The sequence below is a fragment of the Papio anubis genome, chromosome 17 (genome assembly GCF_008728515.1).
Source record: "Papio anubis isolate 15944 chromosome 17, Panubis1.0, whole genome shotgun sequence".
Lineage (NCBI taxonomy): Eukaryota > Metazoa > Chordata > Mammalia > Primates > Cercopithecidae > Papio > Papio anubis.
In genome coordinates, this window is record NC_044992.1 from 1,400,838 (window position 1) to 1,416,761 (window position 15,924).

At 48.3% G+C, this 15,924-nt stretch overlaps 1 protein-coding gene across 1 annotated transcript in view; it reads right to left on the bottom strand.

Moving 5' to 3' along the window:
- Nucleotides 1–53: 53 nt before the first annotated feature.
- The window catches only part of PRPF8 (pre-mRNA processing factor 8), a 36,083-nt gene continuing 20,212 nt past the window's right edge, over nucleotides 54–15,924 (bottom strand). Inside the window, exons 25-43 of the mRNA XM_031657244.1 lie at nucleotides 10,999–11,246; nucleotides 10,707–10,886; nucleotides 10,364–10,499; nucleotides 10,086–10,255; nucleotides 9,791–9,920; nucleotides 9,521–9,667; nucleotides 9,179–9,339; nucleotides 8,701–8,892; nucleotides 7,891–8,128; nucleotides 7,619–7,747; nucleotides 6,654–6,767; nucleotides 6,401–6,574; nucleotides 5,357–5,550; nucleotides 3,490–3,729; nucleotides 3,253–3,394; nucleotides 1,079–1,219; nucleotides 840–979; nucleotides 534–736; nucleotides 54–382 (exon numbers count right to left, since the gene is read on the bottom strand). Coding sequence (XP_031513104.1) covers nucleotides 228–382; nucleotides 534–736; nucleotides 840–979; nucleotides 1,079–1,219; nucleotides 3,253–3,394; nucleotides 3,490–3,729; nucleotides 5,357–5,550; nucleotides 6,401–6,574; nucleotides 6,654–6,767; nucleotides 7,619–7,747; nucleotides 7,891–8,128; nucleotides 8,701–8,892; nucleotides 9,179–9,339; nucleotides 9,521–9,667; nucleotides 9,791–9,920; nucleotides 10,086–10,255; nucleotides 10,364–10,499; nucleotides 10,707–10,886; nucleotides 10,999–11,246 — 3,234 coding nt within the window. The 3' untranslated portion in view covers nucleotides 54–227. The remainder of the gene's footprint in view (nucleotides 383–533; nucleotides 737–839; nucleotides 980–1,078; nucleotides 1,220–3,252; nucleotides 3,395–3,489; nucleotides 3,730–5,356; nucleotides 5,551–6,400; nucleotides 6,575–6,653; nucleotides 6,768–7,618; nucleotides 7,748–7,890; nucleotides 8,129–8,700; nucleotides 8,893–9,178; nucleotides 9,340–9,520; nucleotides 9,668–9,790; nucleotides 9,921–10,085; nucleotides 10,256–10,363; nucleotides 10,500–10,706; nucleotides 10,887–10,998; nucleotides 11,247–15,924) is intronic.

The following is a 15,924-nucleotide window of genomic DNA, read 5'->3' on the forward strand; positions in this document are numbered from 1 at the left end:
ACCTAAATCCAGAATTTGGGTTCGGGGGGGAAAAAAACAAACAGCCCCTGAACTCCTATTTATACAAAATTTATTATTATATTTTATTCAGGATGACAAGCCATCAGGAGGTCAACAACACAACAAGCACAGACAGAGGGAGAGGCCAAGCTGCTGAATGTCAGCGGCCTGTCTGGAGGGGCTGAGGCTCCGGCCTCAGGAGGCTGAAGCTGGAGGCAGGGAAACAGCTAGGCATAGAGGTCCTCCCGGTCCGCAGAGTAAACCTCCCCCTCCTGCAGGAGGGCAAAGTTGAGGAAGTGGGAAGGCCTGTGCACCTCGTGGTAGAACTCTTTGGGGTTCGCCAGCTGCAGCTCGTATTTCATGTTGGGGTCATGCCGAACACCTTCGGGGAGAAGGAAACAGCCAGCGTCAATAGGGCTCCCGCCTCATGCAGCCGGCACCACCTCCAAGCCAGCCAGGCCCCAAGTGTGACGGGCGATGGCCTCACCTTATCACTACTGCTATCCCCACGTCCCCAGGCTCCTCCCACTTACCCATAAAGTTGTAGTTCCACGAGGACTGGGCAGGGACCATGAAGAAGCCAAGGAAGCGGTCTGACAGCAACATCTGGACCCTCTCATAGTGTGAAGGCAGGTAGCCCTTGGGGTTGTTGCCCTTGTCTGTGTTCTGGCGGCCCCATTCATAGCCACTGGGGGTCAGCTTGTAGGCTGTCAGTGTACAGGAGCCTGGTGTGAAGCTGGGGGAGGGACGAGGACGGAGTAACAGCTCAGGTCACTATTCTGGGCCCTGGCCTGCAATCCCTGCCCCACCATACTTCCTCCCAAGGAGCCCAGGCCCACCTGCACGTGATGATAATGGTCTTCTCGCCATCCCAAGATGGGTTGTCAGCCATGATCTTGGCATGGGTGGTGACATCCTGGGGTGATAATTGCGGGGACTCATTGGGCTGAGTGTGGATCCAACCTAAGGGTTCCATCTCCTATAGGTAAAGAGGAGTACAGAGCTCTTCAGAATCCCATCTGCAGACAGGAATCGCACCAGCTTCTCCACATTCCCAGGCTCCATCACTTTCCATTACCTTGAGGTACTCATGCTGGGGCAGCTGGCCAGGCAGGTGCACGGTCTGGTGAGTGCCCCACTGTGGCACCATCACGATGCAGCGTATCTCCTTCACCTGGGGGTTATCTGGTGGGCTCACCCCATATAGGTATCCTGCAATCTGGAGACAAAGGGGTCAGGAACCAAAACTCTTCTTAGTACCAGCTCAGAGTTGGAGCTGCCAGCCCTCTGTTCTCCTTCCTTCCCCCAAGAACGAGGACAGTTTCTTAAAACACGATCAGAACCCCTGTATCAGAATCAGCTGCGGCGCTTGTTCACAATGTTAAACATGGACCTCATCTCGGACTTCCCACATCAGGACCTCCTGCGTGGGGTCCAGGAATCTGCACTGCTCACAAGCTCCCCAGCTGATTATTTAGCATTCATAAGCAAATGAGCATACAAACCTCCAGCTCAGTGTATTGTCACAAACTGAGAACATCTGGAAATCCAGCACTTGGTGCTATTTTAAATTTTACATTATCACCAAGTAAGAGGATCTGTTTACTATAAACTCACCCACACAGGATATTAACAGTCTTCTCAAATTTGCCAACCTGACAGCCACTAATAGTGGGTTTTTTTTTTTTTTTTGAGGCGGAGTCTCGCTCTGTCACCCAGGCTGGAGTGCAGTGGCCAGATCTCGGCTCACTGCAAGCTCCGCCTCCCGGGTTCCCGCCATTCTCCTGCCTCAGCCTCCTGAGTAGCTGGGACTACAGGCGCCGCCACCACGCCCGGCTAATTTTTTGTATTTTTAGTAGAGACGGGGTTTCACTGTGTTAGCCAGGATGGTCTCGATCTCCTGACCTCGTGATCCGCCCGTCTCGGCCTCCCAAAGTGCTGGAATTACAGGCTTGAGCCACCGCGCCCGGCAATAGTGGGTTTTTTAGAGATGGAGTCTCACTCTGTTGGCAAGGCTGGAGTGCAGTGGTGTGATCTCAGCTCACTACAACCTCCACCTCCTGGGTTCAAGCAATTCTGCGTCAGCCTCCTGAGTAGCTGGGACTACAGGCACATGCCACCACGCCCCGCTAATTTTCATATATTTCATAGAGACAGGGTTCTGCCATGTTGGCCACGCTGGTCTTGAACTCCTGACCTCAAGTGATCCACCCGCCTCGGCCCAAAATGATGTTTTATAAACTATGAATATCCCTGATACACTAGTAAAGTTATGCATCTTTTCTCTTTTTTGAAGCAGGGTATCACTCTGTCACCCAGGTTAGCATGCAGTGACATGATCTCAGCTCACTACACTCACCACTCTCCAGGATCAGGTGATCTTCCCACCTCAGGCTCCTGAGTAGCTGAGATTACAGGTGTGGGCCACCATGCCTAGCTAGTTTCTTAATTTTTTTGTAGAGACAGCATTTCGTCATGTTGCCCAGGCTGGTCTCGAACTCCTGGGCTCAAAAGATCTGCCCACTTCAGCCTCCCACGATGCTGGGATTAGTCATGAGCCAGTGCGCCCCGCCTGGAGTGCAGTGGTCATCAAAGCTCACTGCTTTGGTTCAAGCAACCTCAGCCTCCTGAGTAGATGGGACTATAGGCAAAGGTTTTTTTTTTTTTTTTTTTTAGATGGAGTCTTCCTCTGTTGCCTAGGCTGGAGTGCAGTGACGTGATCTTGGCTCACTGCAATCTCCCCCACCTGGGTTCAAGCAATTCTCCTGTCTCAGCCTCCCTAGTAGCTGCAACTACAGGCGCATGCCACCATGCCTGGCTAATTTTTTGCATTTTTAGTAGAGACGGGGTTTCACCATATTGGTCAGGCTGGTCTTGAGCTCCTGACCTCAGGTGATCCACCACCTCGGCCTCCTAAAGTGCTGGGATTACAGACATTAGCCACTGTGCCCAGCCTAGTGTTGGGATTACAGGCATGAGCCACCATGCACATCTGGTCAGGATTTGTTTCTGACCATATCTATTCTCTTCCAAATACTATCAGGTTAATACTACATTTACTACCTTCTCTCAGCTGCCACAGCTTTTGCTATCTCATGGGGCCAAAACCCGCCTCGTTGTTTTGGCTATCCTTGCATAATTACCCATCCATGAATCTTGAAACCAGCATCTCAAGTTCTAGACAATCTCAGGTCGGTGTTTTAGGCACAAAATGTGTTGGGCACACACTGTGGCCTGAGTCCACTTACTCACTTGGGCCCGAAGGTCAGATATGCAGATGAACTTCTTAAGCACATTCTTGGGAAGGATGTAGGTGTAGCCAGTCTCCTTGATGTCGTCAGATGAAACATAGATGTGATTGGTCCTTAGGTGCAGGTTGGCAGCAGAGATGGCCCTAAAAACGTGTAGGGAGTGTCAGCATCGCTCAGCCCAGCACCTTAGGTAGTGCAGCCGGCCTTTCCATCCACACCCTCTTGCCCCTCACAGTACCTGACCCTCCACTCAGTCTTGGATGAGAAAGTCTGGGTCTCATAGTTGCTGGTGGTGGAGGTGATGATCTCATCGCCATGCTTGTTGACAGTGCGAGTCTGTGTTGCCGTGAGCTGTGACTGTTCCTTGGTCTGCTTCTCGATCTCAGCAATCTGCTGCCGCTGCTGTGACGGTGCCGAGATCTCCATACCCAGGATGATGTCTCGAATTTCTGATTGGGTCAGTGACGCCACATTCACACTGTGGGGACGGTGTGGGTTATATTAAAAGGATCCCTTCCCCTTGGTCACTTCTGCCTCAATGGAAAGGGTGTAACTTGGTAGGACAGGGCAGCCTATACTCACGCCCCAGACAATCCACAAGAGCTGCTTCTACAGGAAGTGTGAAACGGAGGCGTACTAACACTTCCAAGATTCGTCAGATCCAAGCGGGACAGCACACGGCGTGTGCACCTTGCCACTGTTTAGCATCCATACACCCCACGCTTCCCTGACCAAAACAATGCTCTGGCACGGAACAGTTCTCAGAAATGGAAACCCCAGAAACCCTACAATACTGGTTCTTAATCAGAGGTGGTATTGTCAGTCACCCTATGAATAGTTTGGGTTGCCACGATGACAGGGAGGGAGACGAGGAGAGGAAGGTGTGTGTGTGTGTGTGTGTTGGTAGCAGTGTCAGATACTTAGGGTCTCGGATGTTCAAACTTCTTACCATGTATGGACAGTAAAGAAATGCCCTGTTCAAAATGGCAACAGTGAGAAACAACGGCCAAGAGTCAGACTGAAGCCCTGAAACACAGACGCTTCTTATACTATTGAAAGACACTGGCCGGGCGCGGTGGCTCAAGCCTGTAATCCCAGCACTTTGGGAGGCCGAGACGGGAGAATCACGAGGTCAGGAGATCGAGACCATCCTGGCTAACACAGTGAAACCCCGTCACTACTAAAAATACAAAAACATTAGCTGGGCGAGGTGGCGGCGCCTGTACTCCCAGCTACTAGGGAGGCTGAGACAGGAGAATGGTGTGAACCCAGAAGGCGGAGCCTGCAGTGAGCCGAGATCTGGCCACTGCACTCCAGCCTGGGCGACAGAGCGAGACTCCGTCTCAAAAAAAAAACAAAACAAACAAACAAAAAAAAAGAAAGACACTGCTGTATCTCTCTTCTATGAGACTGTCAGATAATTTCTTTCCTTGTTTTCAAGATAGGGTCTTGCTCTGTCACTCAGGCGGGAGTACAGTGGCATAATCATGGCTCACTGCAGCTTCAAACTCCCGGGCTCAAGCAAGCCTCTTGCCTCAGCCTCCATGAAGCTGGCACTACAGGCGTGCACCACCACACCTGTTTTAAATTTTTTCTTTTGTAGAGATAGGGTCAGTCTCTTCTGTTGATCAGGCTGGTTTCAACTCCTGGCTCATGCAATCCTCCCACCTCGGCCTCCCAAAGTGCTGGTATTACTAGCATGAGCACTCAAGCCCGGCCAAGACAAGATAATTTATTGATAAACTTTTCTTTTTTTTTTTGGGACAGAGTCTCACTCTTGTCACCCAGGCTGAAGCGCAGTGGCGCGATCTTGGCTCACTGCAACATCCGCCCTCAAGGTTCAAGCAATTCTCCTGCCTCAGCCTCCCAAGTAGCTGGGATCACAGGCGAGTGCCACCACACCTGGCTAATTTTTGTATTTTTAGTAGAGACGGGGTTTTACCATGTTGGCCAGGATGGTTTCAAACTCCTGACCTCAAATGATCTACCCACCTCAGCCTCCCAAAGTGCTGGGATTACAGGCATGCGCCACTGTACCTGGCCTTCTTGAGAAACTTGTAAGCCTAAATGCTTCCAAACCCCAGAAAACCACCAGCACTGCTCACTTGTTTTTCTTGCCGTAGTCAGCCAAGATCAGATCCTTGAGCTGCACCTCGACCTTGATCCACTCTTCATCAGTCAGAGTGGGCCAGATGTGGTGTGGTTCTGTAATAGTAGTCTTGTCTGGCTTCAGGATCACTTTTGCCCGGTCATTGTTTACATGTAGGGCACGCAGAATCAGGATGAGACGGGAGAAGGCCTAGGAAAAGATTTGGAAGAGTGAGGTAGGTCAGCTGCTTGAGGCTCTCCCACTTTAATCCTAACCTTTCATGAAACCCAAAATTTTTTTTTTTTTTGAGACGGAGTCTCGCTCTGTCGCTCAGGCTGGGGTGCAGTGGTGCAATCTCAGCTCACTGCAAGCTCCATCTCCCGGGTTCATGCCATTCTCTTGCCTCAGCCTTTGGAGTAGCTGGGATTACAGGCACCTGCCAGCACGCCTGGCTAATTTTTTGTATTTTTAGTAGAGATGGAGTTTCACCCTGTTAGCCAGGATGGTCTCAATCTCCTGACCTTGTGATCCACCCACCTCGGCCTCCCAAAGTATTGGGATTACAGGCGTGAGCCATCGCGCCTGGCCTTTTTTATTTATTTATTTTTCTTGAGACAGTCTCACTCTGTCGCCCAGGCTGGAGTGCAATGGTACCATCTCGACTCATCAACCTCTGCCTCCTGGGTTCCGGTGATTCTGGTGCCTCAGCCTCCCGAGTAGCTGGGACTACAGGCACGTCCCACTACACCCGGCTATTTTTTTTGTATTTTTAGTAGAGATGGGGTCTCGTCATGTTGGCCAGCCTGGTCTCAAACTCCTGACCTCAGGTGATTCACCCACCTCAGCCTCCCAAAGTGCTGGGATTACAGGTGTGAGCCACTGCACCCGGCCCCAAGAGTTGATTTTTAACTTTAAGGTCTTAAACCCTCATGACAGTCAAGAGTTCCCACCCAATCTATAGGCTAAAAATGTGAAAATGGAAAAAACCTAAGACACAGGATCTTCTCCTCACCCTAAACCTGCTCCTCCTCCAGCTATCTTCTCTTCCCGAGGTTCATACCGTGTAAGATGAAATAGTCTTGAGCCAGTCATCGTAGAGGTTGAAGAGAACCATCTGGGGCTCAGTGGCTTTAAGGATGAGATCCCCAAACTTTTCCACCTTGAGACACGCCTGGAAAGGGAGTTGGAGCTCCGATCCTTTGATGACAATATTGGGGAAGTCCAGTAAGTGCACCTAAGACAAGATCAAGTCCAAGATGAGAAACGGCCTAAAGGTCTCAGTTTCGTTTCTTCTACCCCACCCACCCTCTTACCTCCAGTGGGTCCAGCATGCCCTTCCTGGTGACAATGATCTGCTTGGGCTGTTCCTCCACAGGCAGAGATCGGATCAGGGCGGCCACCTCCTCAGCTGTCTTCCACTTAGCCAACTTAAAAGCAAGAGAGAAGAAAATGGAAATTTAGTCTCTACCCTCCTAGATCAACTAGAACAGAATATCCTAGTTTTGAAATAATTCAACTATGTTTCTACTGAACATTGGTGTTAAATGTTAGGCACTTAGAAGGTAGAAGAGTATCAAACGGCCGTGTCCAATGACCAGGCTGACGGCCCCTTTCAACAAGACAATACCACACGCTGACACACGAGTATGTGCTAAACCATATACTGCATTACGGAGTTCAGGAGCAAAATAAATTAAGGCTACTAGGATCAGAAAAAAGCTGCACAAAAAAACGTGTCTTAAGGAGGGACTGTGATTAACAGAGCAAAGAGGGGAGTTCATTCTAGAAAGAAAAATACGAGCAAAACACAGATGTGGAGATGAGCATCGGGGTTTGGGCTACTAAGATCCTGGACTGACTGTAAGATGAAACATGCTATAAATGTAAAGGAAGAGAAACTGGCTGGACAGATACAGCCTAGCCAGATGTTGAATGTCTAGGAAGCTAAAGAAGAGTTAATTCAGCAAGAGTTCTGAGGTAGAGAAGAGATTGAGTCAAAGTGGATGTTTCAAGAATAAGTGTTGCCTTTAGAAAAATGATTTTTGATAGCCCTGTTCAAGAAAGGTTAGAAATTCAGGAAACAGACCAGCTGGAAGGGAACGAAGCACCTCATACACTCTTGGACCTCCCACAGAATACTTCCCAAGGAATTTAGGGGATAAGTCCAAATGAGATGTTCTCAGCCTTTCATCTAACAAACCAGTAAATACTACCCAGTCCACTCCAAGAATAAGAGGCAACATGGTTCTATGGCGTCTTCATCTTTAAACCTGCTCACCTGCCCCAAACGCTTCTGTCCTGCCCATACAGATGTGTGGATTATCTTGAGGAACAGCTGCCCTGTGCGTGGGTTGAAGATGAAGATGGCTCCGTTGATGGGCTTGGTTGTCAAATTCCCTTCAAAGGTCTAAAGAAGGACTGCATTTGTTAGCATGGCAACAAATGGCATCACCACCCTGCCTTCTTCCCAGCATGTGTACACACTGAGCCCATTACCCTCCCACAGCCCTGTACAGAGTCCCGCACCCATACACTGCTGGTAACACTCACCTTGTGAATAGTCACTCTGTAGACGTTGGTGTCATCCACAAACCAGATAATCTGGTTGGAGAAGAGCTCACCATAGTTCTGAGAAGATAAATAAGGCTCAGTGGGCTCAGATGAATACAGCTGTAGCCCCTTGCGGATCCGTTCACGTAACACGTACAGGGCAGGGTTTGCCTTCATGATCTTGGCCATGGCCTGCTGGATGAGAGGCTTGCTGCCTGGGAACCAGTTTCCATAGGCACTGGGAAGGTAAAAGGGTCAAGAAAAGTTAAGACCAGGCTGATAGCCCCAAAAACAAGACACACTGCAACTCTACGGAGGAAGAAAGACTGTTGGCCAGGCTGACAACACTCTGGCTCATGTGTACATACAAGCTGGGGAAGAGATTCAGTGACCCACAGGAGGAATGGGCCACTTCCTCTCTCTCAGGTGAAGTAAAAAAGTATGACTACATTAAAGTATGGGGCTAATGGAAAATACATGGATTGTGTGTGTGTGTGTGACAAGAGTCTCGCTCTGTCGCACAGGCTGGAGTGCAGTGGCACAATCTCGGCTCACTGCAACCTCCGCTTCCTGGGTTCAAGCAGTTCTCCCAACTCAGCCTTCCGAGTAGCTGGGACTACAGGTGCGGACCACCACGTCCAGCTAATTTTTTGTATTTTAGTAGAGATGGGATTTCACCATGTTGCCCAGACTGGTCTCAAACTCCCAAGCTCAGGCAATCTGCCCGCCTCGGCCTCCCAAAATGCTGGGATCACAGGTATGAGCCACTGCGCCTGGCCTGAAAATACATGGTTCTGAGCCTCAACTCACCTGTGCAAGTTATAGGCCAGGTCGATGGCAATGAGTACACCTGTGGGCGAAGGGTAGATACTCATGTTGTCCGTGGTGTAGTCCAGGAACTTGGCCCGGGCGTAGCGCTCAATGTCGTGGGAATCATAGTCCCCCCAGCGCAACTGGATGTCAATCCAGTATTTCTGGGTGGTGGTGCTGTCCATCACATCCCTGAAGATGAAGAGGGTTCAAGCTTCTAGGAACCCATGGGCATAACCAATGCCCCCAGAACCACTTAAATCCCAACACCATCCCACCCACTCCACCAACTTGTTCCAGATCAGCAAGACCCCAGAGAATCAGCAGCTCTGACTAACGGTGTTGATAGGCTCCAGGGGTAGCACTGGCTCCAAGTTTGAAACAAAGGCAGACAGGGACAATTCCTAAAGTTGTAGTGCTAGAAGAACAGGAAAACTAAAGTTCCTGGCTGCCCAGGGCTGGGTCCTGAGGCACTTACTTGGAGTCAGCCAGCAATGAGGGCCGGGAGACGTTCCACTTATAGGAGGCAAAGAGCAGGATATCTGCACAGGAAGAGTTCATCTTATACGACTTTCGGGGATGGATTGTCTCCTTTTGTACTGTCTCAATTTCCAGTGCATCGAGTTCCTGGTCAAACACCTGAAGGAAAAGATGGAGACATTAAGACTTGTTAAGGAAGCCCAATTAAAATCAGAGTTTGTAGAATAAGATAATGAGGCAATAGGAGTCTCATCCTCAGAGCTTCCAGGGTGGATTTCCCATATGCAAAAGAGCAAACTGAGCCGACTCTCTAGCACCCTCTCCCTCGATTCCAGCCCACCTGACACAAGTCCATAACGATGCTCTCATGGATCTTCTGCCACAAGTGAGCTCGGAAGATCTGGATGAGAGAGATCTTCAGCGTGGGGATCTTGCCGTGCATGAAGATACCCGTCAGGTCTAGCTGCACCTGAAAGCCTACGTATACCTGCCAGGAAAACGACAATGGGACGTTAGAGATCGAGAGACTCGGGTGCTCATGACATAACCAAGGCAAGAAGAAACAACTATTTTTAGCTTCCTATCTCCAGTGTCTATCAATCACACTCACATTGGCTCGATTGATGGTTGGGGACCACCACAGGGTAAATCTACGATTGGGAATCTGGTTCAATCCTGATCGCTGAGCATTAGTTAGCTTCTTCCACTTCATAGACTCCTCAAAGCCACTGGCCTTCTCCCTGGGGAGCAAGAGATACAGGTGAGGTGATATCCTGCCATCTCCCAGCACACTGCTGACCTCCTGGAGGTGGCTGTCTGGGGAACACCACAGGAAATCACAGAGGTACACAAGAGATGAGCTCAAAGGGTTGTGACAGGTCCTTCTAAGAGAGGAGAATCCTCACCAGAAAAGCCCCTCCCAGGTAGGGAAGTAAGTGCCCTTAAAGAGTGTGTGTTCCAGAATGCCCTCCACACCGCCCAGGGCCTGGATCATGTCTGTACGGTAGTTGTTCAGGTTCCAGAGCTTCCCATCATGCCGCTGGTGTGTCCACCAGAATGGATTCTGCTTCAAAACCTAGATAGGAAGGCAGGCACGGTCAAGCTTCTGGGTGCCTACTGCCCCAAGTTTCTGGGATAGTCATGGGTTTTCCTGATTCAGGGAAAATCTCCTCCCTCCACATACCTGATACTGCTTAAAGTCAGTTCTGACACGCCAGCCCTTATCATAAGCCAGTGTGTGCCGGTCCTTCTGGAAGAGGGTATTGATTCGTGGAATGCCACGATCCCATGAATCTTCTAGGTCTTCCAAAGTCAGGCGTCTTCCAAAAAAAGAAAGATTCAAGTCAAAATGCAATCTCACACGAGGAGCTCAGCACTCCTTCCTGACCAAAAATAATTAGGGTCAGTAGAACCAGCCTTCTCACCTCCATAAAACCATGGCATGCTCTGACCCTGAACTCCACACACAGTCCGAAGGCCACCACCTGCCCCTGCCCCAGGGTTGGCATGCCCTCCTAGATGCCCACCTGTTCTGAGCAATGGCCTCCTGCCTCTTGAGTGCGTATTCAGCCCAGACCCGCTGAGAATCAATGAACTCGCTCTCCCACGGCTGTATGTAGCGGTACAAGTTGGGAATCAGCTGGTCTTCTTCATGACTCATTCCTGAACGAAAGTGTGTGATACCTACATCTGTCTGCTTGGACCACCTGTTTAGGGTACAACCAAGATTAGAGAAAAAATAAAGCCTAAAACTCAAGAAATACCCACTTCCCTCAGGGCCTAAGCAACAGGCTTTAGAAATGTTTAACCAGGCTGTACCTGAGGTCGGACTGGGGGATGAGCACATGGCCCATTGAGAGCATGCCGAGTCCACCCAGCTCCTTAGGGGTGTAGAACACAACTGGGGGGAACCGACTTGGCATCTTGGAGTTGAGTCCGATCTTGATGCGTGTCTGGATCTTGTTCTCACACTTTACCAGTAAGTCCAAGAGCTCCTGGGTGTTTACCACAGCCTCCCGAAAGTATGTCATAAGGCCAATGAGAGCTGTATTCCACTTATTCACAATCTAAAGACAGTAGGAAAAAAAGTCAATTACAGATGAGCCAGGGCGGGGAGGGTGGAGACTACTTACTTGATCCAGTTATTTTATCTCTACTACTCAAGAAAGATTTGAGTTCAACATCATTAGTCACTAGGGAAATAGAAAGGAAAATCACAATGAGGCTGGGCGCAGTGGCTCACGCCTATAATCCCAGCACTTTGGGAGGCCAAGGTGGGAGGACTGCTTGAGCCCAGGAGTTGGGAGACTAGCCTGGCCAACGTGGCAAAACCCCGTCTCTACTAAAAATACAAAAATTAGCCGGGTGTGGTGGCAGGTGCCTGTAATCCCAGCTACTCAGGAGGCTGAGGCAGGAGAATCATTTGAACCCAGGAGGCAAAGGTTGCAGTGAGCTGAGATCGCACCACTGCACTCCAGCCTGGGAGACAGAGCGAGACTCTGTCTCAAGAAAAAAAGAAAAGAAAAAGCACACCAGATGGAGCTATACAAAGTAGTGAAGAACACCAGAAATAGAAATAGTATGTGGGTAAAATGCAAAAAATATTTTTTCTCATTTTGCAATTTCTATAAAAGATAAAGGCTGTTCAAAGCAAAAAGAGTAACAAAGTATTATAGCACTTATAATACATGTACAACTAAAATGTTATGACAAAAATACTACTAAGAGTGGGAGTGGAAGTTAAAGTGTATTATTCTAAGGTTCTTGTACTATATGTTAAGTGATCTGTAGTAGACTAATGGTCACAGTACATCATGATAAGTGAAGGATGTATACTGTAAATCTTAGAGCAAATAAGAAGAAAAAAACCATGTAGCCAAATAAGTGAAGAGTGGAGATAAAGTCATAAAATAACTAAATTCAGAAGAAGGCATGACAAGAGAAAAACAGAAAAAAAAAATTAAAAAAAAATAAGATGATAGATTTAAACTGACCTAATTGCCACATTGATGGTTACATTAACCTTAATTGAGGTATTCAAACCATTTGTAAAGCAAACATTGTCAAACTGGATTTAAATAAAAACGCCGGGCTCGGTGGTTCATCACACCTGTAATCCCAGCACTTCGGGAGACCAAGGCGGGCCTCGGGGTCAGGAGTTCGAAACCAGCCTGGCCAGCATGGTGAAACCCCGTCTCTACTAAAAATACGAAAATTAGCTGGGCATGGTGGCATGCGCCTGTAGACTCAGTTACTTGGGAGGCTGAGGTAGGAGAATCACTTGAACTTGGGAGGCAGAGGTTGCAGTGAGCCAAGATCACGCCACTACACTCCAGCCTGGGCAACAAAGGGAGAGACTCCATCTCAAAAACAACAACAAAAAGATCCAACTATACGCTGTTGATAGGAAATAAACTTTAATTACAAAGACACAGATTAACAGTATAAAGATGGAAAAATACACCCATGTAAACACAAAACAAAGCTGGAGTGGCACTACTGATGTTAAAACAAAGACTTCAGACCATGGAATACTATCAGGAATACAGAGGGATATTTGATATGATAAAGGAGTCAACTCGTTCAGAAGACCTAATAATCCTAAATACATTATATAACTAATAACAGAATCTAAAAAATGATGGACCTGAAAGAAAATAAACTCACAGCTGTAACTGGAGCTTTCTCTCTGTTTTTGGAGACAGGGCCTTGCTCTGTTGCCCAGGCTGGAGTGCAATGGCACCATCTCCACTCATTGCAGCCTCCACCTCCCAGGCTCAAGAGACTCTCCCACCTCAGCCTCCCAAGTAGCTGGGACTACAGGCATGTACCACCACACCAGATAATTTCTGTATTTTTTTGTAGAGATGGGGTTTCACTATGTTGCCCAGGCTGGTCTTGATCGAACTCCTGTGCTCAAGCCATCCACCAGCCTCAGCCTCCCAAACTGCTGAGATTACTAGAGATTTCTAATACTCCTCAGTAACCGATAGAAGTATACAAAAACTATCACTAAGAATATAGAAGACTTGAGCAATGTAACCAATTGACTGAACCTAACATTTGTACAATACTCAAACTAACAATAGCAGAATACAGATTAACAGATCTTTTCCAGCACACATGGGACAGGCACCACGATAGACTGTATGCTAGGACATCAAAAAGTCAGCCTCTGCCAGGCACGGTGGCTCACGCTTGTAATCCCAGCATCCCAGCACTTTGGGAGGCCGAGGCGGGAGGATCACAAGGTCAGGAGATCGAGACCATCCTGGCTAACACATTGAAACCCCATCAAAAAAAAAAAAAAAAAAAAAAAAGCCAGGCGTGGTGGTGGCGCCTGTAGTCCCAGCTACTCGGGAGGCTGAGGCAGGACAATGGCCTGAACCCAGGAGGCGGAGCTTGCAGTGAGCCAAGATCACGCCATTGCACTCCAGCCTGCGCGACAGAGCAAGACTCCATCTCAAAAAAAAAAAGAAAAAAAAGTCAGCCTCAGCCAGATGCAGTAGCTCATGCCCATAATCCTAACTCTTTGGAAAGCTAAGGCGGGAGGATCGCTTGAGCCCAGGAGTTTGAGACCAGCCTAGGCAAGAATGAGACCCCGCCTCTAAATTAATTAATTATATTTAAAAAAAATTTTGATACATTTTTAAAAACTAACATCATATAGAACATGTTTCCTAATCATCATGGAATCAAAGTAGAAACTAATAAGGGAAACCTCCAAATATGTAAACAGCATAATTCAAAACCACCTCAGGTAAAATATGAACTCATAAGGGAAATTAGAATATACTTTTCACGGGCTGGGCATGGTGGCTCATGCCTGCAATCCCAGCACTTTGGGAGGCTGAGGTGGGTGGATCATGAGGTCAGGGGTTGGAGACCAGCCTGTCCAACATGGTGAAACCCCATCTCTACTAAAAATACAAAAATTAGCTGGGCGCGGTGGTGGGTGCCTGTAATCTCAGCTACTCAGGAGGCTGAGGCAGGAAAATTGCTTGAACCCGGGAGGCGGAGGTTACAGTGAGCCAAGATCATGCCACTGCACTCTAGCCTGGGCAACAGAGCGAGACTGTCTCAAACCAAAAAAAAATATATATATATATATATACACACACACATACTTTTAACTAAATAAAAATGAAAACACAACATATTAAAACGAGAGGAATGGGGACAGGCATGGTGGCTCACATCTGTAATCCCAGCACTTTGGGAAGCCAAGGCAGGTGAATCACGAGGTCAGGAGTTCAAGACCAGCCTGGCCAACATGGTGAAACTCCATCTCTACTAAAAATACAAAAAAAAAAAAAAAATGAGCTGGGCGTGGTGGCACGCACCTGTAATCCCAGCTACTCGGGAGGCTGAGGCAGGAGAATTGCTTGAACCGAGTAGGCGGAGGTTGCAGTGAGCCGAGATCGTGTCACTGCACTCCAGCCTCCGTGACAAAGGCGGAGGTTGCAGTGAGCCGAGATCGCGTCACTGCACTCCAGCCTCCGTGACAATGTGAGACTCTGTCTCAAAAAAAAAAAAAGTGAGGAATGAAGCTAAAGCAATGCTGAGAGAAAATTTACAGAGTGAATACTTCTATTAGAAAAAGAGGGCCGGGCGCGGTGGCTCAACCCTGTAATCCCAGCACTTTGGGAGGCCGAGGCGGGTGGATCACGAGGTCAGGAGTTCAAGACCAGCCTGAGCAAGATGGTGAAACCCCGTCTCTACTAAAAAATACAAAAAAACTAGCCGGGCGAGGTGGCGGGTGCCTGGGCGACAGAGCGAGACTCCGTCTCAAAAAAAAAAAAAAAAAAAAAAAAAGAAACCCTGTCTCTACTAAAAATTAAAAAAATAAAAAAAAATAGCCGGACATGGTGGCGGGCACCTGCAGTCCCAGCTACTTGGGAGGCTGAGGCAGAAGAATTGCGTGAACCCGGGAGGCAGAGCTGGCAGTGAGCCAAGATCGCACCACTGCACTCCAGCCTGAATAACAGGGCGAGACTCCATCTCCAATAAAAAAGAGAGAAAGGTCCAAAATTGATAATCTAACCTTTTATCTTAACAAACTAGCAAAGGGATGGCTATGATAAGAGAAGAAATCAACGCAACAAGGCCAGGCGCAGTGGCTCACACCTATAATCCCAGCAGTTTGAGGGCCCAGGGGGGTGGATTACCTGAGCTCTGGAATTCAAGACCAGCCTGGGCAACATGGCGAAACTGTCTCTATCCAAAATATAAAGAAAAATCACCCAGGCATGGCGGCATGTGACTGTGGTCCCAGCTACTTGGGAGGCTAAGGTGGGAGGGTCTCCTGAGCCTGGGAGGCAGAGATTACAGTGAGCTGAGACTGTGACACTGCACAACCTGGGTCACAGAGAACCCATCTCAAAAAAAAAAAAAAAAAAAAACGCAACAAAAAAGAGAAAAATGAAACCAAAGCTGTTTCTTTGAAAAGCTCAATAAAACAAGACAGCAAACCACAAAATGTCAAATGATATAGTCAAGACTTTAAGGCAAAAAATGTCTTCTGAATAATTATTGAGGTGAAAGTACGTTGGCTGGAGTTACCATAATAATATGCTTTGAGCAAATAGTATTCAGACAAGCAAGGAGAAAGGACTGCAGGTGAGATAACAGCTTAAACCCTAATACGAAAGCGAGACTGAGCATCTCACATGTCCACAGGATGAGACAACCGGGCAGATCTACAGAAAGGAGGGGGCCGGGCGCGGTGGCTCACGCTTGTAATCC